Genomic DNA, 25,923 nt, shown 5'->3' with positions numbered 1-25,923 from the left:
ATGTCATATAGTTTCACCATAGGGATGGTGCCAGGTTTCCTCCAAATGTGACACTTGGTATTCAGGCCAATAGTTCAATCTTGGTTTCATCAGACCAGAGAATCTTGTTTCTCATGGTCTGGGAGTCTTTAGGTGCCTTTTGGCAAAGTCCAAGCTGGCTGTCATGTGTCTTTTACTGAGGAGTAGCTTCTGTCTGGCCACACTACCATAAAGGCCTGATTGATGGAGTGCTGCAGAGATGGTTGTCCTGCTGGAAGGTTCTCCCATCTCCACAGAGGAACTCTGGAGCTCTGTCAGAGTGACCATCAGTTCTTGGTCACTTCCCTGACCAAGGCCCTCCTCTCCCGATTGCTCAGTTTGGCCGAGTGGCCAGCTCTAGGAAGAGACTTGGTGGTTCCAAACTTCTTCCATTTAAGAATGATGGAGGCCACTGTACTTTTGGGGACCTTCAATGCTGCAGACATTTTTGGTACCTTTCCCCCTTCCTCTGTGCCTCGACACAATCCTGTCTCAGGGCTCTACGGACAATTCCTTCGATCTCATGGCTTGGTTTTTGCTCTGACATGCACTGTCACTGACTGAGACCTTATATAGATAGACAGGTGTGTGCCTTTCCAAATCATGTCCAATCAATTGAATTTACCACAGGTGGACTCCAATTAAGTTGTAGAAACATCTCAAGGATGATCAATGGAAACAGGATGCATCTGAGCTCAATTTCAAGTCTCATAGCAAAGGGTCTGAATACTTGCGTAAATAAGGCATTTCTGGGTTTTTTTGTTTACTTTTTTGTCATAAGTTTTCACTTTGTCATTATGGGATATTTATTTAATAAATTTTAGAATAAGGCTGTAATGTAACAAAATGTGAAAAAAAGTCCAGGGGACTGAATACTTTCCAGAGGTACTGTAGATGTCTGCAGCACAGCAAAAAAATAATAATAATCCAGCACCCTCCTGGGAAAAACTACTTCCAGCACAGGTGTTGGTCGCCTAAATTCACATGTAGGCTAGGCCTAATATATAGGCTGGCATACGAATGGTGGATTAATAGCCCCAGCCTATGAACAACATTCGAATTTACAGTCTTCACTGTTCCCTACCGCTAGCTTCTCCACTGGCCTTTCAGTAAAAAATAAATAAATTCGAGGAAAGAAGCACCTTGCTCTTTGATTTTTTTTTAAAAATATATTATTTTATTATGACCACAAATACAAAAAAACCTTGCTCTTGCTCGCTGGATAAAAAATAGGCTAGTGTTCACGATGAACTGGCGGGAAGTTTGAATGTCGTGAGCTTCTTTGGTGTGATGTGATCACATAGGCTGGTGGTAAAATGCAATAAACGGGAATGCTTTGTTCTCCCCACACTCTACGTTCCTAGCCCACGCCCAATGTTTATGTTTACAATGAAATGTATGTCAGAATGCCTGTTAAAATGTGATTGCTGGTAAAGTGACAAGTTGCAAGGAGTGAAATGCACAGTAATAGTTGAACAGAGACAGCAAGCAGGCTGTGTGCCTCTGGCTGTCAGCAAATAAAATGTAATTGTGCTGCCTGGCAATTATATGTATAGCATTTACTTTTACTCAAGTATGGCAATTGAGTCCTTTTCCCACCATTGTTAGGCTACTTGAGTACATTCAAATTTATACTTTTACTCTAGTATTTTACTGGGTGACTTAGTAATTTTCTATTAAGTTAACTTTTACAACCATCAGTGGGCTAAAAACTTTTTCCTTACAGCTGCCAGTTTGTTTTTAGCTTTTGTCAACAGGGGGCAGCAAAGGCTCATTAATAGGAATTCCCAGGTACAGAACTACATTTTGCAGTAGCTTGGTGGTAGTTGAACTAAATTCAAATCGTAGTAGTATTCAGCAGCTATTTTGCCATGCAGCTAACTACTGGAGCTACAATCATTTTTTGTATATAAAAAATAAAACATGTAAGCAATAATTTTCTGCACCATTCTCATTTGAAAGTGTTAAATAGCAAATTACTGATAGCATACGACCCAAAGTGACCTGTCTTGCCATTGTAGGCAATTCCCCTAGCTTGTTGTAGAGAACAATTTGGGAAAAGGGAGGCTAGGAATACGGCAGTTACATTCACAGCCATTTCATGTACACCAGCTGTCTCGTCACAGAATCTTAATGTAATTAGCCACATATTGCCCTTTGGTGGGCTGAGTAAGCTATCAAATGTCAGTAACCATTTTTTAATTACAATGAAACCCATCAAAGCACTTGAATCTCCAGCTTTAAACCAGTGGGAAGTAATACCTCAAAGGACTTAGTGTATGTATATAGGTTTAATTAAATAGCATTGTTTCATTACAAGTGTGACAATATACCATGTTTCTTTTACATTGTGAAAGACACCTCATGTAATCAATTTAAGATACACGTTGCATTATTTTTTGTATAATAACATCTCAAAGCTATGAAAGGAAACTGAAGACAAAATAAACGAAATACCTTTATGGCTTCAAGAATAAAATATCTATATATTTGGTCACTTTTGAAAAAAGCAGGGGAAACTTAAGGTCCTCCCCTGAGACGCAGCACAAGATGGAGGGTGGATTCTTTCTGGATGTTGTAGTCTGAGAGGGTGCGGCCATCTTCTAGCTGCTTGCCGGCAAAGATCAGCCTCTGCTGGTCTGGGGGGATGCCCTCCTTGTCCTGGATCTTGGCCTTCACATTCTCAATGGTGTCGCTTGGCTCAACCTCGAGGGTGATGGTCTTACCTGTCAGGGTTTTGACGAAGATCTGCATGCCTCCCCTGAGACGCAGCACAAGATGGAGGGTGGATTCTTTCTGGATGTTGTAGTCTGAGAGGGTGCGGCCATCTTCTAGCTGCTTGCCGGCAAAGATCAGCCTCTGCTGGTCTGGGGGGATGCCCTCCTTGTCCTGGATCTTGGCCTTCACATTCTCTATGGTGTCGCTTGGCTCAACCTCGAGGGTGATGGTCTTACCTGTCAGGGTTTTGACGAAGATCTGCATGCCTCCCCTGAGACGCAGCACAAGATGGAGGGTGGATTCTTTCTGGATGTTGTAGTCTGAGAGGGTGCGGCCATCTTCTAGCTGCTTGCCGGCAAAGATCAGCCTCTGCTGGTCTGGGGGGATGCCCTCCTTGTCCTGGATCTTGGCCTTCACATTCTCTATGGTGTCGCTTGGCTCAACCTCGAGGGTGATGGTCTTGCCTGTCAGGGTTTTGACGAAGATCTGCATGCCTCCCCTGAGACGCAGCACAAGATGGAGGGTGGATTCTTTCTGGATGTTGTAGTCTGAGAGGGTGCGGCCATCTTCTAGCTGCTTGCCGGCAAAGATCAGCCTCTGCTGGTCTGGGGGGATGCCCTCCTTGTCCTGGATCTTGGCCTTCACATTCTCTATGGTGTCGCTTGGCTCAACCTCGAGGGTGATGGTCTTGCCTGTCAGGGTTTTGACGAAGATCTGCATGCCTCCCCTGAGACGCAGCACAAGATGGAGGGTGGATTCTTTCTGGATGTTGTAGTCTGAGAGGGTGCGGCCATCTTCTAGCTGCTTGCCGGCAAAGATCAGCCTCTGCTGGTCTGGGGGGATGCCCTCCTTGTCCTGGATCTTGGCCTTCACATTCTCAATGGTGTCGCTTGGCTCAACCTCAAGGGTGATGGTCTTGCCTGTCAGGGTTTTGACAAAGATCTGCATCTTTGCACCTGAAATAGAGTGAAAAATCAGTTAATCATGACAATGCAAATTATATGTCCCTATTGAATTAGTGTACCACTCAATACTAATGTCCATTGTTAACAAAGTGAAGTAACACCTCAAACTTGTTATTCTGGTGCCAATAACTTTTAATTTCATGCATTTGCCATTATGCAAGCTCAAATTTGTTGGGACTGTAACCAAAGATTTTATTACAACTAAACCAATATACTGTAGTTTCCAAGTGGGACAAATTAGTCAAGTGGGCAGAGCCAAGCATGAGCTAGCTAGATCCTATTAGGTGTTCTAGCATGCATTTGCATATATCCGTGTAGTAACTAAATTCGCCTTTGCACTCCTAAACGTGATTTAAGACTTTTATACGGTAAAGGCTATAGAAAAAACCGTAGTCAACTCTGTTCATAACAGATTTTAACTTCTGGAACAGAACTTAAGATAAAACGTTGTCGATGAGAACGTGTAAAATGTAGGCCAAAATACATCTCCCACTGGGCTTGGATGCGTCACATTTATACATCCGGTGAAATATCTGTGGCGTAACGCTAACCGTTTGGATTCCGTACCGGCGCCATCTTCCCCCTACTAACTAGTGTGCCCTTTGTTCACCTGGCTAGCGAAGCAGCATAAAAATGGGGGAGAAAACGAACAACCGTCGCTACGGCTAACAAACTTCCAGGGATAAATATTACCCGAAAACTTTCACCTGTACAATTGAGGCTTTTTTTTTTTTTTTTAAATGGTTGAGGCACAAAAATTAAATATTTTGTGAGGTTAGAGCAAAACACGGTTGTTCAACACCATTCCGGTAACGTTAAAATTAGACCTGACAGGCTAACAGTCTTCCCTCACAAAATATTTATTTTTTGTGCCTTACTCATTTAAAAAAGCAATTAAATCGAGCCCATTAGTTAGCTAACAAAATACTATCTGTATTTTTTTTAAACGCTAAACTTAGACATATCAAATCAGTGTACTTACGATTGACCTCAAAGAAAACGAAATTGTCTTTGATAATTTCTTCTTGCTTCTATGTTCAATAGGTTCATGTATTGTATTTATACAAAGAAAACGTTGTGACGTAGAAAGCGTCATATGACAATATCCATCCGCTATTGAAAACATAGTCCGTTCTGTAACCTGTACATTTACGATTTACATTGCATTAATCAACTTCGATTGCAATAAATATTCATATTATAACACATATACAAATTATCGATTAGGACAAGGTGATTTAAAAACATTACTCGCGGCGGAGTCACATTTATCTGCTGTGTGCTGAGATTTCTCTATAAATTGCTGGAACGATCCACGTGAAGAACCCATCCTCCGAATCTGTGATTGGACGCTTGTTTGTCTGAATAACGATTGGTGGATGCTAATGTATCGCTGCGTTGGAATGTGAATGTTTTCAAACTTGTCTGACGGTACCAGGAACTTTCCAAACAACACTGATATGAAAAACAAAATGTTTTGAGTCATTTCCGATCAACTGTAAAAACAGTTTGAGGCTCAAATTATTATTTGCCCTGTTCAGTGTTGGGGGATTATTGATGAAACAATGGAAACTTTTTAGACAATATGTACTGTCTGTCTCATATCCTCCTATTGATATAGGCCTACTAACACTGTATCAATACCAAGACAATCCCTTCGTTAAAGCTATATGGCACAACCTGTCAAATACCACTATTTGTCAGTTGTTCGCATTTGTTTCTGTAAACATAATACATAAAGAGCAAATGTCATGGCATTTCCCAATCCTAAAAAAGCAACCAGTAGCAGACCTTTTCATCCAACATACTTCTTAATATAGAGCAGAAACATGCAGCATGAGGTCCAGCCTCCAGCAGATGGGAACGTGTTTCCCAACATATGCTTCCAGCTGCTTTGTCTGCACATGTAAAGTAGGCCAGGCTGAAAAAGCTGACACTACTTCGTCCATGAGCCAGACCCCCAAATTTGGGCAGTCGGGCTCACTTGGGCCTAAAATGTTTCATAGTGATTTTCTTGAAGGTCTATGTCCCTTGAGTTGGAAAATGTGTGATAGCAGTGCAGCGATGGTAGCTTTCTCTATGTTATCACTCTTTCTTTCATACATTTTTTATTTAACCTTTATTTAACTTGGCGAGTCAGTTAAGAACAAATTCTTATTTACAATGACGACCTATCAAAAGGCAAAAAGCCTCCTGCGGGGATGGGGACTGGGACAAAAAAACATAAACAGGACAAAACGCACATCACACACATCACGACAAGAGAGACACCACAACACTACATAAAGAGAGACCTAAGACCATGGCAGCAACTCATGACAACACAGCATGGTAGCAACACAACATGACAACAACATGGTAGCAACACAACATGGCAGCAGCACAACATGGTAAGTCACTGGCTTACTGGTGCTCTTCCATGCCGTCCCTAGGAGGGGTGCGTCACTTGAGTGGGTTGAGTCACTGACGTGATCTTCCTGTCTGGGTTGCCCCCCCCCCCCCCCCCCCCTTGGGTTGTGCCTTGGCGGGGCTATACTCGGCCTTGTCTCAGGATGGTAAGTTGGGGGTTGAAGATATCCCTCTAGTGGTGTGGGGGCTGTGCTTTGGCAAAGTGGGTGGGGTTATATCCTGCCTGTTTGGCCCTGTCCGGGGGTATCATCGGATGGGGCCACAATGTCTCCTGACCCCTCCTGTCTCAGCCTCCAGTATTTATGCTGCAGTAGTTTATGTGTCGGGGGGCTAGGGTCAGTCTGTTATGTCTGGAGTACTTATCCGGTGTCCTGTGTGAAATTAACTATGCTCTCTCTAATTCTCTCTTTCTTTCTCTCTCTCAGAGGACCTGAGCCCTAGGACCATGCCTCAGGACTACCTGGCGTGATGACTCCTTGCTGTACCCAGTCCACCTGGCCATGCTGCTGCTCCAGTTTCAACTGTTCTGCCTGCGGCTATGGAACCCTGACCTGTTCACCGGACATGCTACCTGACCCAGACCTGCTGTTTTCAACTCTCTAGAGACAACAGGAGCGGTAGAGATACTAAATTATCGGCTATGAAAAGCCAACTGACATTTACTCCTGAGATGCTGACTTGTTGCACCCTCGACAACTACTGTGATTATTATTATTTGACCATGCTGGTCATTTATGAACATTTGAACATCTTGGCCATGTTCTGTTATAATCTCCACCCGGCACAGCCAGAAGAGGACTAACCACCCCACATAGCCTGGTTCCTCTCTAGGTTTCTTCCTAGGTTTTGGCCTTTCTAGGGAGTTTTTCCTAGCCACCGTGCTTCTACACCTGCAATGCTTGCTGTTTGAGGTTTTAGGCTGGGTTTCTGTACAGCACTTTGAGATATCAGCTGATGTAAGAAGGGCTATATAAATACATTTGATTTGATGGTAGCAGCACAAAACATGGTACAAACCTTATTGGGTACAGACAACAGCACAAAGGCAAGAAGGTAGAGACAACAATACATCACGCGAAGCAGCCACAACTGTCAATAAGAGTGTCCATGAATGAAGAGATGGAGATAAAACTGTCCAGTTTGAGTGTTTTTTGCAGCTCATTCCATTCGCTAGCTGCAGTTTGACAAGTGGTTCTGAAAGGTTGTGAAATTACCTTTCAAATGATATACTAATGATATACTATTGTTTCAAAATACTACAACATTGACATGAGAATATTGGAAGCTTAGCCATAGAATTCCATATGTTTTTTTTGTTGTTGAATTTTACCCCTTTTTCTCCCCAATTTCGTGGTATCCAATTGTTGTAGTAGCTACAACTCCCGTACGGGCTCCGGAGAGACGAAGGTTGAAAGTCATGCGTCCTCCGATACACAACCCAACCAACTGCTTCTTAACACAGCGCGCATCCAACCCGGAAGCCAGCCGCACCAATGCGCCGGAACACCGTGCACCTGGCCACCTTGGCTAGCGCACACTGCGCCCAGCCCGCCACAGGAGTCGCTGGTGCGCGATGAGACCCTAACCCGGGCGACGCTAGGCCAATTGTGCGTCGCCCCCCGGTCGCGGCCGGTTACGACAGAGCCTGGACTCTGATGGCACAGCTGGCGCTGCAGTACAGCGCCCTTAACCACTGCGCCACCCGGGAGGCCGAGGCACCATATTTCACACAGACAGATAGAACAAGGTTTGAAAAAGATTTGTAGATACATCACAGGATTCACGTATTAACCCCACAAAAGCCTTTTAACAACTCAACTCAATTGGATAAATTTTGCATGACCATACCTGTATGAAATATAATTGTAGTATGAATGTGTGACAGGTATAAAGATGTTAAATGATTCACAGAATTGTGGTAATGTGCCCCAAAAGTTGTCTGAATCACTGATTTCTGAAAATGTCATGATCAATAATTGCAATATTAATTACAATAGCAATAATTACAATAAAATAGCTTCAAGTTCCTTGGTGTCCACATCACCAACAAACTAACATGGTCCAAGCACACCAAGACAGTTGTGAAGAGGGCATGACAAAATCTATACACCTCAGGAGACTGAAAAGATTTGGCATGGGTCCTCAGATCCTCAAAAGGTTCTACAGCTGCACCATCACCGCCTGGCATGGCAACTGCTCGGCCTCCGACCGCAAGGCACTACAGATGGTAGTGCAAACGGCCCAGTACATCACTGGGGCCAAGCTTCCTGCCATCCAGGACCTCTATACCAGGCGATGTCAGAGGAAGACACTAAAAATTGTCAAAAACTCCAGCCACCCCAGTCATAGACTGTTCTCTCTGCTACCGCACGGCAAGCGGTACCGGAGTGCCAAGTCTCGGTCCAAGAGGCTTCTAAACAGCTTCTACCCCAAAGCCATAAGACTCCTGAACATCTAGTCAAATGGCTACCCAGACTATTTGCAGTGCCCCCCACCCCCACACCCTCTCTCTACACCATGACAATGCATAGTCACTTTAATAACTCTACCTACATGTACATACTACCTCAACTAACCGGTGCCCCTGCACATTGACTCTGTATCGGTACCCCCCTGTATATAGTCTTGCTTTTGTTATTTTTACTGCTGCTCTTTAATTACTTTTTACTTTTATCTCTTATTCTTATCTGTATTTTTTTTAAACTGAATTATTGGTTAGGAGGTCATAAGTAAGCATTTCACTGTAAGGTCTACTACACCTGTTGTATTCGGCGCATGTGACTAATACGATTTGATTTGATTTGATCCTGTTAAAAGTTTTCATAAAACAGAGGACTAGAAACTCCATAAGGATGCCAATAGGTTTTAAACAAATATCTTGATGATGAGAGCAGCAAACTATTACACATAGCTAGTCTTAATTAAGATGTATTCTTACTATGGGCCCATAGCAGATTGGTCTGTTACTAGAATACTAAAAGTTATATAATTGGCCTCAACAGGTTGAACAATTAATTTTACTACATTGTAATGGAATGTATGGGACAGGTTTATAGCCCTTATAATGAAAGGAGTTAAAGGAAAACATTGTTTATCATGTTAATCAGCCCACATCCCTGACTATTTACATGTATAAATCAATTTGACATGTTTGAAGATTAAGTATTGCAATTAAGGATGAAACATATTCAGAAATTATTCAATTATATTTCATACAGGTATGGTTATGCGAAATCGATCCAACCATTGAGTTGTTTAGCGGCCATATTGGAAAAAGCCTTCTGTGAGATTAATGCATGAATCTTGTGATGGCCACCAAGAGACCCTGTTCTTGTCACGACTTCCGCCGAAGTCGGTCCCTCTCCTTGTTCGGGCGGCGTTCGGCGGTCGATGTCACCGGCCTTCTAGCCATCGCCGATCCACTTTTCATTTTCCATTTGTTTTGTCTTTGTCTTACACACCTGGTTTCAATTCCCCAATTACTTGTTCATTATTTAACCCTCTGTTCCCCCATGTTTGTTTGTGAGTAATTGTTTATTGTATTGTGGTCCGTATTTGTGGCCTTGTATTTACACGACACGTATTGTTTTATTATTGAGTAAAATTGCTTTCATTACTCATATCTGCTGTCCTGCGCCTGACTCATCTCACCAGCTACACACAGACGCACCACAGTTCTAGCTACGTGTGTGAAATGCGGTGCCTCTATCACTAAAGTTACAATCCAAAAACATAGCTTCCCCACTACATGGGATTCTATGGCTAAGTTTCCAACATTCTAATGTCAATGGCACAATATGGGCTATTTTTTAACAATAGTTGTTGCTGGTACTTTCAAAATTGGTGATATTATATATAATTTGAAAGGTAATTTCATGACCCTTCAGAACCACTTGCAAACAAAGATTAAAATGTATCAGGGTTTCCTTTTTTGATTAAAGGGTATATGTGAGCAATAACTTGTTGTATACTGACATTGTTTGTCATAAGGTAAAATCCCTATGGGAAAAATGCATGGGATGGAAGGATGGAAGAAAGACTGATAACACATTGCTGCACTGGTATAACACATTTTCCAACTCTTAGGGACATACTGTAGACCTTCACGAAAATCACTATGAGACATTGTCAGCCCAAGTGAGCCCAACCAACCTCCCTGGGCCCTGGCTCATGGACTAACTGCCAGTAAGGCTCTCTACCTTTCCTGCTCTGCCTAGAGAAATGAATGAGATATCTAGAGACAAAGCAGAATGATTAAAAAAGAAACGTACAGGTTTGAAGGAAATAAGTATTTTCAGAGTAACCAACTTCAGGATTGTAATGGATAGGCTAGTCATAGCGTTGTACAAACTGGCTGAACAACCCTCATGGTAAATACAGGTTTCTTGGTAAGAGAACACAAGTAACTGCTGCCAAATAAATGTACAAAAAAAAAACAATACACGGTGTCACTCATCAAAATGAATTACATTGTTTAATCTTTGAGCAACTCCTTTGACTCCTGATTCAGGGTGAGATACATATCAACCCAGTTGTAATCTTTACCATCCTGGCCCAATAGCAATCTGGTTTGGATTGATATTACACTCTTGATGGAGTTTGTGAATTATTTTCCATAACCATCACAGACTTTTCTTTTAATACATCATTTAACACGTTGTTCCTGTAGCGGCTAGATGTTCTTTATTATTCGGCCATCAGATTTGCAACCAATGCTCCTTATAGGACACATCCCTGCACTCTATACTCCTCTGTAAATTGGTAATCTCTGTATACCCGTCGCAAGACCCACTGGTTGATGCTTATTTATAAAATCCTCTTAGGCCTCACCCCCCCCCCCCTATCTGAGATATCTACTGCCGTCCTCATCCTCCACATAGAACACCCGTTCTGCCAGTAACATTCTGTTAAAGGTCCCCAAAGCACACACATCCCTGGGTCGCTCCTCTTTTCAGTTCGCTGCAAATAGCGACTGGAACGAGCTGCAAAAAACACAAAAACTTTACAGTTTTATCTCCTAATTCAAAGACTCAATCACGGACACTCTTACTGTCAATTGTGGCTGCTTCACCTGATGTATTGTTGTCTCTACCTTCTTGCCTTTGTATTGTTGTCTGTACCCAATAACGTTTGTATCATGTTTTGTGCTGCTACCATGTTGTGTTGCTACCATGTTGTTGTCATCTTGTGTTGCTACCATGCTGTGTTGTCATGTGTTGCTGCCATGCTATGTTGTTGTCTTAGGTCTCTCTTTATGTAGTGTTGTGGTGTCTCTCTTGTCGTGATGTGTGTTTTGTCCTATATTTTTATTTTTAATCCCAGCCCCCGTCCCCGCAGGAAGCCTTTTGCCTTTTGGTAGGCCGTCATTGTAAATAGAATTTGTTCTTAACTTACTTGCCAAGTTAAATAAAGGTTAAATGCTATAGTCCTTCTGTTTTATTTCAAGAAGAGACACAGACTGGTGTCATAATGACCAAGCAGTTATCATCAGTTATTTTTAGGCACACTGATTTGGCAGTATGAAGGTATCTGTGACATGGTCATACAGAGCACCGTCTAGACACTTTAGCTAGAATATACAGTACATGTTAACTTATAATATTTGTGACATTATCAAATTCAAGCATTGTCATTTAATGTGAACAGTCAGTGTTTTGAGCAGCTGAGGGTCAAGTTTGATATTCTTCTGCCTTCCAGGGAATCAATAACTGGCCAACTGTATATTGAAGGAGTGGTTTGGTTTGTCTGGTCTGTCATTTAGGTCAGTAACAGTATTCTCATAAGGATACACAGCATGCACTATGGACTGTTGGTTCTTCATGTGACTCAATCCCAACGCGTGATCGCCACGTCACTCTTTCCTTAAGACTAGTTGAGCTTATCTGGAATGTGTTTGTGCAAGCCTGCTGTACTTTGCAACCCAGTCTGGCTGTTTGTAATTATGGGAGGGAGGACAATTTTTCATGCAAAACATGTTCCATAAGTCTATGTTGAGTACTGTATGTAAAGAACTGCTTCATGTAAATGATAGTTTTATAAAATATGAGAAGCGATTGACTAGGGATCTCACGACAGACGTGGATATACGTTTATTGTGTACTATAGTAACCACAGCCCTTTTTGGATAGCGTTCTTATAACCCTCTACTCAATTATGTAATCATCCCTATTAATTAGAAATGTATTGTTCTTTATTCATGAGATAATCCAATCAAATCTTGTGGTGAATAGCATAAATTATAATTAAATTAAACTTGTTTGTTTGAATGTTTGTCTGTCAACTGTTAGTTACCAAGCTACAAATGAGCTTGGATACAGTATCAGTGTTTTGGGACAGCATGATTCAGCATGTAATGTGGGAGAGGCATAGTTACAGAAGGTGGCAACACTGGCAGACTCGATGTGATTCCACGTAAGCAAGGGAAGTTGTTTCGCAATAATGCCGCGTTCAAAACTGGAAGCTCGGAACTGGTAACTCGGAAATCTTTTACCTCCGACTTCAGTGCGTTCAAAACAACTGTGAATTCGGTAAAAACGAGCTCCTACTGGGAAAAACGATCTGACCGGTCATCCAACTCAGAATTCCAGCTCGGGCCTCTTTCTAGAGCTCTGACTTTCCGACATGAAGATCACTAAAGCCATGATTTGATCTCGTATTTCTCTGAGTTCCCAGTTGTTTTGAACGCGACATAACCTTGTTAAGTGACGCGTCACTATCTTGGTTGGTGGAATATTTCACGGAATGCAATACACTGGAATTCGCTTTCGATTCCATTGAAACGTTGCACGGGGAAACGGTGCGTATACCTCGAAAAAAAGCCTCTGTCAGTTTTGAAAAGAAGCATGAAGTAATGCCTCACGAACAGTCTAAATAGGTTGTGTTGTCTTTACACAGGGTGGGACTGGGAATGGATCACGTGAAGCACACAGGCGCATGCCATTGTGGGGCTGTCAGATTCGAAGTCTGGAATTCCCCAGACCTTCTTGTTTTCGATTGCGAGTATGCCGGTTCTTTATCACATTCCAGTAGCCTAAAACTTTACATACCTAACACAAACATAATCTAATATTTTCACATTGATCCACTACAGAATGGTTTAATAAACACTGGACATATAGGCCTTCCTTTTATTATATATGGAATAGATACCCCACTGGGCAAAAACGGTTTAAATCAACGTTGTTTCCAGGTCATTGCAACGACAGAATTCAATGTTGAATCAATGTGGAAAACTGAGTTGCCTTGTTCACGTGCTAGTTGGAACTAGGAAACCGAAATGTCCGTCTTGCTAACTGGTTGTCGTTAACAAATGCCGCGTTCAACTAATAGCAAGTTGGACATGTCCTAGATCTGACTAGCATGTGAATGCGGCAAGTGGATTTGCAAAATGTCATAAAACTAAGAGAATTTCGTCTCCCAACCTTTAAACCCAAATCCAATGAAAGGGTGACCTTTTTGTTTGATTTCACGTTGCATTCACGGTAGTTGACAACTCAACCAAATGTAAATAATAACTAGAAGTTGAACTGACGTTTGTGCCCAGTGGGACAGGTCTGACTGATAATGCGAAAAAACGTTTCAAATCACAAAGATGGGGAACTGATATTTAGTTTGTAATATTGTTATTAACTGGACATAATATCACCACACTTTGTAATGAATGGGGGGAAAAATTGAGTATGACAAAATGACTCACTCATGTTTCATTATCTAGTTGTAGTATTTGCACCAAGAAGCAGAACCGTCATTTCATTGTACCAAAACATCAGTTTACCCTTTTACAGGTAGGACAATGTATAGAGGTTTCTAACAGATTTACTCAAAATGTATTTATATATGGTTCAGGTTAATTGCTAGTGAATCCTGCAATTAATGAATATTTAACTTAGTTGATTGTCTTGTTTTACAGGGTTGGGATCATCTGACCACATATACATTCAATACACACGCTGCCAAGCACACATTCTGTAGGATCTGTGGAGTCCAGAGTTTCTACACCCCACGCTCCAATCCTGATGGATATGGTAAGGACGACCAGTATCAATCATGCATGTTGGCTTTTTCTTTATGCTGACGTGCCATGTAATATTTTTGGTTAAACAAGGAGGATGGGCTGTTGGAATGTGTTCCATGCAAGAAAGTTAACAGACTGGTTTGTGTATGTGTGTGTTTGTTTTTCCCCAGGCGTAGCTCCTCACTGTCTGGACACAGGTACTGTGCGCAGTGTGACAGTAGAGAAGTTCTGTGGAAAGAAGTGGGAGGAGAGCATGCAGAACCACCAGACTATCAAAGGCATGTCCAAGCCATAGAACCAAGCCTGTAGCAGACACACACAGCTGAGATAGAAACAACCAGTCCCATATTGTATTACGGAGCCAACTGTTTGGCTCAGTAATACAAATCAACTTTCCCCAAAAAATCTTAAATAAAAAGACCAAACCTACTCTGTTTAGTCACAACCAATCTCTAAGTGTCTGTGTATTTCTTTCTGCAAGTTCACAATTCATTTCAAGTGTTCATTATGCTAAATCTTTTTTATATTGGTACTCTTTGATAGAGGCAGTGAAACCACAGTAGTTGAATGGGTCTACGGTGACAGAGCATGGCCCTCTGGTGACAAGAATGAAGAGAAGAGTATCAATATTTTGGGAAAGCATGATTCAGCATGCATGGTGAGAGTGGAGTAGAACATGGTTCAAGCAGAAGTTGGCAATGTAATGCAGAGCCATATTTAGAGCCATCTCATATTGCTCACAGGCAATAAGGGACTTTCTCTCGCAATATCAACCGACAAACTACAGTAGTGCTTGAGGGATTTTAACTTGCTGACATTTCTGATCATCGATTTCAAAACATATTTAATGGAATACACTGGAATTCAATTTCATTAAACGTTGCAATGGAAAAACGGTGTGTAGCAAAATGTCTTGTCTATGGCCAGAATTTTAAACTCGTATTGAAGTTGTCATGCCTCATGAACAGTCTAAATGTGTTGTGTTGCTTCACACAGGGTGGAACGAGTGAAGCACACAGGCGGATGCCATTGTGGGGCTGTCAGATTCGAAGTCTGGAATTCCCCAGACCTTCTGGTTTTCGACTGCGAGTACGATCTGCAACATTTAAACAGGGATCCATTACAGATATGGTTCACTGCAACAGCAATAGAAAGGGCAGGCTATAATCCTGAGACCTAGAAAAAAAATGTTGTGATTATTTTAATTTTTACATTAGTGTTTGGGGTGAATGTCTAAAAATATTAATATTTTATTGTAAGTGCAAAATTGCCCTCTGTAGTGGTCATTAGGACATAAATATGAAAAAATGTACATGGGTACAGTAGGTGAAATACATAGTTGTGGCATTCAGGTGTCCACTACAGGATATTTCTTAATAAGCTCTTATTTAATGTGAAAAAATGATTACACAGTCCTGACAACTCCCTTCACTATTCCTGAGATATTTATTTTCTAGAAACAATGTGAATTTCCAACTCACAAAAATTACAATTCATAATTACACTTATTTTCAAATGTCCATAAAAATGTGCAATGGTTTTTAAGAACCAGGAATATAGGGTTGTCAAGGTCACACCCCCACACATGATATCATTGAAAAGCCCAGAATGTCCTCTCAAAGGGACAACAGTTCATAATACAGTGGCCTCGCAGATAAGGACCAAGAACTGATGTCCACTAGAGAGGAAACATGAATTGCTGGGTCTTAGGGGGATAACAGAAAGGAAAACAATGCAAATCTGGGGCCCCAATTTATAGTGATGGAGAATTGGAGATACAGGTTTGAGAATGAGCAAAAATAAAAGGAAACTATGGGCTGTTCGTTCTGGCTCAGCGAATGTTTACTTACTTCCTGCCCAAATGACAAAATTTCTGTAGATGAACTGTCTTGATTCTTTTACAATCATATTTCTATTACGGAATTATAACTTACTATGTCCATCACAATACGACTCATTCTGGTTTCTTTATCTAGCTGTAGCATCTGCACCAAGAAGCAAAACCATCATTTCATTGTGCCAGAAAATCAGTTTAACCTTTTACAGGTAATACAACATTTTTACAGGGTGATGTTTGGTAATAGCTCTACCAGGTTGGTCAGTTTGAATGTTAATTTGGTTAATTTCTTGTTTCAGGGTTTGGAGATTATCAACACATATACATTTAATACACACATTGGGAAGCACACATTTTGTAGTACCTGTGGAGTCCAGAGTTTCTTCACCCCACGTTCCAATCCAGATGGATATGGTAAGGACAACCAGTAAGAAACACAGTAGCAGTCATGTTTACCTTTGCTTATTATGTAAACCTAAAACATGCCTTGTATTGTTGTTTGTGGTAAAACAGTGACAATATCAATAGGTTAGAAGTGTCTCTCATGCATGAAACTGAACAAAAAGGTTTGTGTGTTCCCACCCTAGGCATAGCTCCTCACTGTTTGGACCCAGGTACTGTACGCAGTGTGACAGTAGAGAAGTTCTGTGGACAGAAGTATGAGGAGACCATGAAAAACCACCCGAATATCAGAGACTTGTCCAAGCCTGTAGCAGAAACACATACAGTTGAAGTCGGAAGTTTACATACACCTTAGCCAAATACATTTAAACTCAAGTTTTTCACAATTCCTGACACTTAATCCTAGTAAAAATTCCCTGTTTTAGGTCAGTTAGGATCCCCACTTTATTGTAAGAATGTGAAATGTGAGAATAATAGTTGAGAGAATGATTTATTTCAGCTTTTATTTCTTTCATCACATTCCCAGTGGGTCAGAAGTTTACATACGCTCAATTAGTATTTGGTAGCATTGCCTTTAAATTGTTTATCTTGGGTCAAACGTTTAGCGTAGCCTTCCACAAGCTTCCCACAATAAGTTGGGTGAATTTTTACCCATTCCTCCTAACAGAGCTGGTGTAACTGAGTCAGGTTCGTAGGCCTACTTGCTCACACACGCCTTTTCAGTTCTGCCAACAAATGTTCTATAGGATTGAGGTCAGGGCTTTGTGATGGCCACTCCAATACCTTGACTTTGTTGTCCTTAAGCAACTTAGGAAGTATGCTTGGGATCATTGTTAATTTGGAAGACCCATTTGCGACCAAGCTTTAACTTCCTGACTGATGTCTTGAGATGGTGCTTCACATAATTTTCCTTCCTCACGATGCCATCTATTTTGTGACGTGCACCAGTCCCTCCTGCAGCAAAGCACTCCCACAACATTAACACCACCCCCCCCCCCCCCCCCCGCCCCAGTGCTTCACGGTTGGGATGGTGTTCTTCAGCTTGCAAGCCTCCCCATTTTTCCTCCAAACATAACGATGGTCATTATGGCCAAACAGTTCTATTTTTGTTTCATCAGACCAGAGGACATTTCTCCTAAAAGTACGATATTTGTCCCCATGTGCAGTTGCAAACCGTAGTCAGGCTTTTTTATGGCGGTTTTGGAGCAGTGGCTTCTTCCTTGCTGAGCGGCCTTTCAGGTTATGTTGACATAGGACTCGTTTTACTGTGGATATAGATACTTTTGTACCCGTTTCCTCCAGCATCTTCACAAGGTCCTTTGCTGTTGTTCTGAAATTGATTTGCACTTTTCGCATAAAAGTACAATCATCTCTAGGAGACAGAATGTGTCTCCTTCCTGAGCGGTATGACGGCTGCGTGGTCCCATGGTGTTTATACTTGGGTACTATTGTTTGTACAGATGAATGTGGTACCTTCAGGCATTTGGGAATTGCTCTCAAGGATGAACCAGACTTGTGGAGGTCTACAATTAATTTTTTTCTGAGGTCTTCGCAGATTTCTTTTGATTTTCCCATAATGTCAAGCAAAGAGGCACTGAGTTAAGGTAGGCCTTGAAATACATCCACAGGTACACCAAGTGACTCAACTGATGTCAATTAGAAGCTTCTAAAGCCATGATGACATTTTCTGGAATTTTCCAAGCTGTTTAAAGGCAATGTCAACTTTGTGTATGTAAACTTCTGACCCACAGGAATTGTGATACAGTGACTTATAAGTGAAATAATCTGTCTGTAAACAACTGTTGGAAAAATTACTTTTGTCATGCAAAGTAGATGTCCTAACCGACTTGCCAAAACTATAGTTTGTTAACAAGAAATTTGTGGAGTGGTTGAAAAACGAGTTTGATTGACTCCAACCTAAGTGTATGTAAACTTCCGACTTCAACTGTAGCTGAGATCAAACACAGTCCTTTTATTGAATTATAACTGAGACACATTTTTCTTCTAAATCAAATTAACTTTATTGGTTCATTAACAATTTGAACATTTGTTCTAACTTTTGTACACAATTTACAAAAATAAAAAGGACCAAACCGACCCTGTTTGGTTACAATCAATGTCTATGTATTCACATTTTACTTAAATTTGACAAATTCACTATTCATTTACAGTGTCAGTATATGTCAACATTTTTACAGTAAACTGAAAATAGTGTATTAACGATAAGTAATCTGTTCCCAACTAACAATGTTGGCAATGAGTGGAAGAGAACTTTAATAGTGTATTTCCTTCAACAACAAAAAGTTAGAAAAATATGATATCTACATTCAATCAATAGGTAGCAATAGGTATGTCTGAATATATCAGTGCTATGAGATCAATATGTCAGATGAGGCAAAACATATAAAAAGTAAGACAGTAAGATTAACAAACCCAAGTAACAGTATTCTCAGAAGATTAATCAGGAACCTCATTTTTCACTAATAGATCTTCAGATTCTTTGGTCCTTGATCAATAACTTGGAATGTGTTGATAATCATGTAGCGTGAAAACCAAATGTAGAGGTAACGAAACCACAGGAGCTGGGTACGGTGACAGAGCATGGCCCTCTGGTGAATAAAGAGTTTATTAGACTAGAGAAAGATCTATCAGCGGTAGAGAAAATTGTCAGACACCCCTCGCTGGACATCAGTCATTACAGACAGAGTGAGGCATGTTTAAAAATAGCATTGGGATTTACATCCAAGTGTATAAGGTGATCCCTAAGTCCTCGCTCTTTCTCAATAAAAGTAAATTGACTGGTACTGGCACTGCGTTCATGTAATGTATTTCCCTATAAATATTGATGCATGGTAAAAACACAAATTTCTCCAGAAGTTCAAATCAATCTTTATGTCTGATGTCCAGCAAGGGGTGTCTGACAATTTTCTCTAACGCTGATATAGCATATTTCACTATAAATATTGATCCATGTACACAGTGCCAGTACCAGTCAATTCAGGTGTTGAGACCTAATTTCACTTTCATAGAGAAAGAGAGAGCGTGGACTTTCACTGTGTACACCGGATGTAAATCCCAATGCTGTTTTTATACATGCCTCACCCTAACTATACATCTACTAGGCTATTACATGTATTGACAACGTTTGTCCCATAATAATAGGGGAAGAGATGTTAGTGGAACTGCCGTAACATGTCTATTTCAAGCCTGATAGTATAGGCTGATGACAGGCTCACCTTAGCTTGAATGTAGCCCTTTGAGCCTATGATGCAGCAGAGATCTGATGGGAGGAGCCAGCTGATAGGCAGCTCCAGGAAGGAGAGGTACTTCCTGAGAACACCAATGGTCAACAGAGAGAGGAGACTGCAGTCTGTGGGAGAATGGAGAATCCTAGCCTAGTTAGTGTACCTTTTGTGCAATTTGCATCTCACCCAGAATGTCAATGAAAAACAGAGATCATTTACAGGGTTACATGACATAAATGTAGTATAATTAGTGTGTTGAAGTCTTGGAGACAAAGATATGGAAAGACAAGCCATATTTCAAGTGGAGGAAAATATGACCAGACAGGAACTGTAGCTACTAGCAAAGAGTTACTGTAGGTTTGTAAAGTCATATTGCCCCATGTTTTTGGGAGACTTGGATATCTACAGTAAATGGTTCATTGGGCAAAAGAGGCTTTGGGTAAGCTGGTGAAAATGAGAGGGGATTATAGTATGCAACTGTGTGAACAGGCTTTAGAATCACACTGAGGTTTATCTCCCTCTCGACACTGAATGCAGAGTACCAATGTGATAGCACACTCATGTACAGTAAGGTCTTGGTGTGGCATATTTACAGCTAATCAACTATTGCGATAGGAACCATCCCTCTCTCAACGATGCTCATCACTGGATAAAATGGTCCTGGCTGAAATCTAATCAACAGGTTGATCTCACATCCTACTGTAATAGAAAGGTGTTCTCTCTCGTCTGCTCTAGATCACGGGAAAGGAGGACAGGGTACAGAGTGTTAAATGGTCTCGTTTGTTTCCTCCTTCCTCCACTCTAAAGGTCTCATAATGTCACTTAAAACATGCAATATTGTCTACTGTGAGCCATGATGTGGCACAGTAATATCATTATCTAGTATAACAGTAACTTCATTTACAATATCAAGATTTTGCTCTTAATTGTAAACAGAGGGCTGATATAAATACTATGCGTGCCAGTCTCTCTTGACTAAGAGCTGAGGAGAGACTGACTGCATCCCTTCTTTTTATAAGAAACATTGTGTTGAAATCCCAAATCGTTTGCATCGTCAAATTACACACAGCTCTGACACAGTTATCCCACCAGACATGCCACCAGGGGTCTTTTCACAGTCCCCAAATCCAGAACAAATTCAAGAAAGGGTACAGTATTATATAGAGCCCCAATTGCATGGAACTTCCTTCCATCTCATATTGCTAAAATAAACAGCAAACCTGGTTAAAAAAACAGATAAAGAAACCCCTCGCAGCACAACGCCTCTCCCCTATTTGACCTAGATAGTTTGTGTGTATGCATTGATATGTAGGCTACGTGTGCCATTTTTAAAAAATGTAGTTCTGTCTTTGAGCTGTTCTTGCCTATTAAAGTTCTGTATTATGTCATTCTGTATTATGTTTCATGTTTTGTGTGGACCCCAGGAAGAGTAACTGCTGCTTTTGCAACAGCTAATGGGGATCCTAATAAAATACCAATAGCAATATAGACAGCAGGGGTCAAGGGTTTGAATATTATGTAAGAGGAAGAAGGTTTACAGCAGAGTTCAGGGAGGGAGGCAGAGGGAGTTAACTAGGGAGAAAAACATGAGAGATGGAGAGCGAGAGAGATCTGCCAAGCTGCTACATTAAGAGGGTTTAAAAGTTTGACCCTGGCCTGGCCTGAGGGGTGCAACACTTTAGGAAGAGCTGTAACGATGTGGCTCCACTATCTTACAAAGGCTAAAGCCATGAGTTGGAGGAAATAAGTCTAACAGAGGAGGGAGGGTGTTAATGGGAATAGATTCGCATCCAGCTGGGAGAAAGGAACAAATGGTGAAGCACTGGCTGATAGTTTGTTGTCTTCCTAATAGCTCGAAGCTGACTAAGAAGTGCAAGTGACACACACAAATTTCAACACTAGATGGCGGTCTTTGCCAAGACTCCAGTTCCAACTACACTGCTTTAGGATAACTTCTCTCTTCTTGTCCTGAGTTTATAAGTGTACCAGTTTGTACTCCATTTACCATCATGTCATGTAATTGATGCAAATGTTTTTAGGTGTATAGTTTATAATAGGCTAAATACCTTACCATGCTGATAATGATTATCCAAATATAGGTATTTGAGATGTGCTTGGCCAAATAAAAATGTAAAGGTTAAATACTCGCCATCTGGTATGTTGCCAATGGAAGCCAGGTAGCTGTTGGTAGAGACAAGCAAAAAAAACAACATCAACACAGTAGTTATTGGAGGCCTAAGCACACACAAACTTTGACTTGCAAGAAAATCCTACAGATAGGCTTACTTGCTTTTCCTATGAGACAAATACAGTGCCTTGCGAAAGTATTCGGCCCCCTTGAACTTTGCGACCTTTTGCCACATTTCAGGCTTCAAACATAAAGATATAAAACTGTATTTTTTTGTGAAGAATCAACAACAAGTGGGACACAATCATGAAGTGGAACGACATTTATTGGATATTTCAAACTTTTTTAACAAATCAAAAACGGAAAAATTGGGCGTGCAAAATTATTTAGCCCCTTTACTTTCAGTGCAGCAAACTCTCTCCAGAAGTTCAGTGAGGATCTCTGAATGATCCAATGTTGACCTAAATGACTAATGATGATAAATACAATCCACCTGTGTGCAATCAAGTCTCCGTATAAATGCACCTGCACTGTGATAGTCTCAGAGGTCTGTTAAAAGCGCAGAGAGCATCATGAAGAACAAGTAACCTACCAGGCAGGTCCGAGATACTGTTGTGAAGAAGTTTAAAGCCGGATTTGGATACAAAAAGATTTCCCAAGCTTTAAACATCCCAAGGAGCACTGTGCAAGCGATAATATTGAAATGAAAGGTGTATCAGACCACTGCAAATCTACCAAGACCTGGCCGTCCCTCTAAACTTTCAGCTCATACAAGGAGAAGACTGATCAGAGATGCAGCCAAGAGGCCCATGATCACTCTGGATGAACTGCAGAGATCTACAGCTGAGGTGGGAGACTCTGTCCATAGGACAACAATCAGTCGTATATTGCACAAATCTGGCCTTTATGGAAGAGTGGCAAGAAGAAAGTATTTCTTAAAGATATCCATAAAAAGTGTTGTTTAAAGTTTGCCACAAGCCACCTGGGAGACACACCACTTTTTGGCAACAATGCAAAACGTTATGTTTGGCGTAAAAGAACACACCATCCCCACTGTCAAACATGGTGGTGGCAGCATCATGGTTTGGGCCTGCTTTTCTTCAGCAGGGACAGGGAAGATGGTTAAAATTGATGGGAAGATGGATGGAGCCAAATACAGGACCATTCTGGAAGAAAACCTGATGGAGTCTGCAAAAGACCTGAGACTGGGACGGAGATTTGTCTTCCAACAAGACAATGATCCAAATCTACAATGGAATGGTTCAAAAATAAACATATCCAGGTGTTAGAATGGCCAAGTCAAAGTCCAGACCTGAATCCAATCGAGAATCTGTGGAAAGAACTGAAAACTGCTGTTCACAAATGCTCTCCATCCAACCTCACTGAGCTCGAGCTGTTTTGCAAGGAGGAATGGGAAAAAATGTCAGTCTCTCGATGTGCAAAACTGATAGAGACATACCCCAAGCGACTTACAGCTATAATCGCAGCAAAAGGTGGCGCTACAAAGTATTAACTTAAGGGGGCTGAATAATTTTGCACGCCCAATTTTTCAGTTTTTGATTTGTTAAAAAAGTTTGAAATATCCAATAAATGTCGTTCCACTTCATGATTGTGTCCCACTTGTTGTTGATTCTTCACAAAAAAATACAGTTTTATATCTTTATGTTTGAAGCCTGAAATGTGGCAAAAGGTCGCAAAGTTCAAGGGGGCCGAATACTTTCGCAAGGCACTGTAGTTACGTACAATTTGGAAGTGAACTAATTACACTGCCAAAGTTCAGGACAGAGAAAAAGTTTGTGGGTGTGAACCATACACAACCTTTTCAGGACAAAGTATGGTCCTTCCAGCCATATTAGAGCCAACGGTTCAGTTTCTCTGGCTACAGCTCAAATGGCTAAAAGGTGAATAGCTTAAGCTTTCACAAGGGGAAGCGGCAAGGCAGCAAAATAGCCTGTCAAATGTTAGGAATAGGATCATTTGCAATAGGGAATAGTTGTCTCCTCAATAATTGATGATGGTGAGACAGTAATAGCAGCTGCAACAACCTGTTGATGTGTTCTAATGAATTGTCATGTGGTTCATGATAACTTATGAGTGGATTATGGTCTCTGGATCTTCCATGTCACATTCCACATTCGCTACAGTAACTCTCCCTCTCCTCTCACATCACGGTCTGAACGCTAGAGGGCATTTCACTTCTCCTCTTTCCTGTTCAGTACAAGCTCTCACTGGAGACTTACACCAAGGTAACAAAACACTGATGGCTTTATACATTTACTTGCACAATCTTTTTTAATTTTTTTTTATAAAATGGTGCGCATCACTTGTGTTTTTAAGTCTAATGGGAATCATGGGATATGATCTGGACAACACAACACACTCATCCTCCCCTACTAGAGATGAGGTCTGGGTGTTGGAGGAGAGCCAGGGAGGCTTAGCTCAGAGAGGAAGAGACCAAGCAGGCAGCACTAGTCAATGAACACACCTGTTCTGTTCACTCACTGTACTACACTGTAGTGTAGCTACATATCACAATAATTTCAGAAGGAACCCAGAACCAAATATCTTGTGCGCACAGGCCAGCTCCTCGAGTTTAAACATTTATTCCAGTCTATCATGAGAGACTGTGATATGACAAAACACAAAAACATTAATTTCATTTTATTTCACAACATTCTGATGCAACTGTTGGACTGGTTCCTGTGGGTTTCTGAGAGCAGGGCCATCTGCAGATCCATTGGTGGAGTGTGGGTTTGGACGACCTCTCAACTATGCAACAGAGGAATTATGCAAAACAGTGTGTGTGTGTTTTTGAATGCTTCTGTGTTTGTTTGTTTGTAGGGGAGTGGGGAGGTTGGGATCTTTAGTATGTGGTGTATGTATGTTTTATAATAATGAAGTATAGGAATGTCGCCTACAAGGCTGGTTTCTTGTCCAGGTTCTGGTCCTGAATCTGTGGACAATATGTGTTTCCTTGGGACGACGTGCTTTCCACAAACGGATCAAAAACGGCATATTAAAATACAATAAAATCTAAAAAGGACAGACACGTGTCAGCCTTAGAATGATGGACAGTGTTTAAAGTCTCGTTCGTACCTGACAGCCTTGTAGATGGCAGTGTGATTGCTATGGCCACTCACTCCCCTTCCATCGAAGGTCAGCACCTGAAACAACAACAATATTCATTTGAAGATAGTTATTTTATGTTATGGCATAAAGTATCAAATATCAATGTGAAATGTTGGCTACATGCCAAAGAAAGAGATGCACGTTCACTGTTTGGTTAATGGAGGCGTGTCTTGAATGTCGGCGTCTCTGCCTGCCTCCCAAATGGCACTATTCCCTATATAGTGCAGAGTCCTATGGGCCCTGGTCAAAAGTCGTGTGCTAGAATAGGGTGCCATCTGGGACTCACACTGACAGCAGAATGCAGCTTGGCAGGAGACAACTGATATTTAAGAGCCTTTTTCTGTCTGTATGCCTGTTCACCAGAGAACCAAGGGAAGATGGGGAAAGGGAAAAGGGGGAGCAAGCAGGTCAAAGGAAAAGAAAAACAACTTGACTAAAGACACAGCAGTTTTTGAGTGAGGCAGAGGATAAATGTACCATGATTGTGTCCCTGAAACCGAACATAAAAGGTGGACACCACACACCTTCTAACCCAGAGCAGGGTCATGTCTTGTCATTTACTGGCCTGAGGGAGACATTTTACATCTGCCAGAGTTGACTTGGAGGAGGCAAAAAATGATTACATGTACAAACACCAGTTTCTGGAAATATTAGTTGTTGGCAAACCGAACAGATAATAAAAATGGGTTCCAAGGATATCTGCTTCAACTCTTTTTTTGCTTGTTCTAGGCTTAGACTTACATGCAGTAAACCAATACGAATAGGTTATATTATGGGAAAGGTGGAATACTTCATATTTCTGTAGTCTCTTTTATGATTTAGTTCATCTTTGTGCATAATCCTTAACAGCGGGCAAGTGTCTTCACTGACATTTTCAACCTCTCCCTGACCCAGTCTGTAATACCTACATGTTTCAAGCAGACCACCATAGTCCCTGTGCCCAAGAAAGCCAATGTAACCTGCCTAAATGACTACCGCCCCGTAGCACTCACATCTATAGCCATGAAATGCTTTGAAAGGCTGGTCATGGCTCACATCAACACCATCATCCCAGACAC

At 41.3% G+C, this 25,923-nt stretch overlaps 4 protein-coding genes across 7 annotated transcripts in view; 2 read left to right on the top strand and 2 right to left on the bottom strand.

Annotated features, from left to right (window-relative positions):
• Positions 1-2,290: 2,290 nt before the first annotated feature.
• LOC110537496 (polyubiquitin-C) lies at positions 2,291-5,060 on the bottom strand. The gene is made up of 2 exons (XM_021623571.3): positions 4,684-5,060; positions 2,291-3,692 (listed from the first exon to the last, which is right to left on the bottom strand). Exon 2 carries the CDS (start codon positions 3,682-3,684, stop codon positions 2,539-2,541), a length of 1,146 nt encoding a protein of 381 aa, XP_021479246.3. The 5' UTR covers positions 3,685-3,692; positions 4,684-5,060; the 3' UTR covers positions 2,291-2,538.
• Positions 5,061-12,395: 7,335 nt separating this feature from the next.
• cenpv (centromere protein V) lies at positions 12,396-14,573 on the top strand. 2 transcript variants are annotated; one of them, XM_021623570.3, is made up of 5 exons: positions 12,396-12,906; positions 13,005-13,109; positions 13,825-13,894; positions 14,020-14,134; positions 14,295-14,573. In XM_021623570.3, exons 2-5 carry the CDS (start codon positions 13,018-13,020, stop codon positions 14,417-14,419), a joined length of 402 nt encoding a protein of 133 aa, XP_021479245.1. In that variant the 5' UTR covers positions 12,396-12,906; positions 13,005-13,017; the 3' UTR covers positions 14,420-14,573. The 2 variants fall into 2 exon arrangements, with proteins under 2 accessions (XP_021479245.1, XP_090048476.1); XM_090192350.1 differs by having other exon boundaries at positions 12,489-12,580.
• Positions 14,574-14,772: 199 nt separating this feature from the next.
• On the top strand, positions 14,773-18,480 carry LOC110537495 (centromere protein V). Its single transcript, XM_036937459.2, has 5 exons — positions 14,773-15,020; positions 15,121-15,213; positions 16,101-16,170; positions 16,261-16,375; positions 16,549-18,480. Exons 1-5 carry the CDS (start codon positions 15,010-15,012, stop codon positions 16,716-16,718), a joined length of 459 nt encoding a protein of 152 aa, XP_036793354.1. The 5' UTR covers positions 14,773-15,009; the 3' UTR covers positions 16,719-18,480.
• The window catches only part of pigl (phosphatidylinositol glycan anchor biosynthesis, class L), a 27,628-nt gene continuing 20,064 nt past the window's right edge, over positions 18,360-25,923 (bottom strand). For all 3 annotated transcript variants that reach the window (XM_021625864.3, XM_036937456.2, XM_036937457.2), the window contains exons 4-7: positions 24,833-24,900; positions 21,758-21,789; positions 19,600-19,733; positions 18,360-18,972 (exon numbers count right to left, since the gene is read on the bottom strand). In XM_021625864.3, coding sequence (XP_021481539.2) covers positions 18,844-18,972; positions 19,600-19,733; positions 21,758-21,789; positions 24,833-24,900 — 363 coding nt within the window. In that variant the 3' untranslated portion in view covers positions 18,360-18,843. The remainder of the gene's footprint in view (positions 18,973-19,599; positions 19,734-21,757; positions 21,790-24,832; positions 24,901-25,923) is intronic.

The sequence above is a fragment of the Oncorhynchus mykiss genome, chromosome 12, assembly GCF_057628025.1.
Source record: "Oncorhynchus mykiss isolate SJ-2025 chromosome 12, ASM5762802v1, whole genome shotgun sequence".
Lineage (NCBI taxonomy): Eukaryota > Metazoa > Chordata > Actinopteri > Salmoniformes > Salmonidae > Oncorhynchus > Oncorhynchus mykiss.
This window is presented reverse-complemented; position numbering and strand designations above follow the sequence as displayed.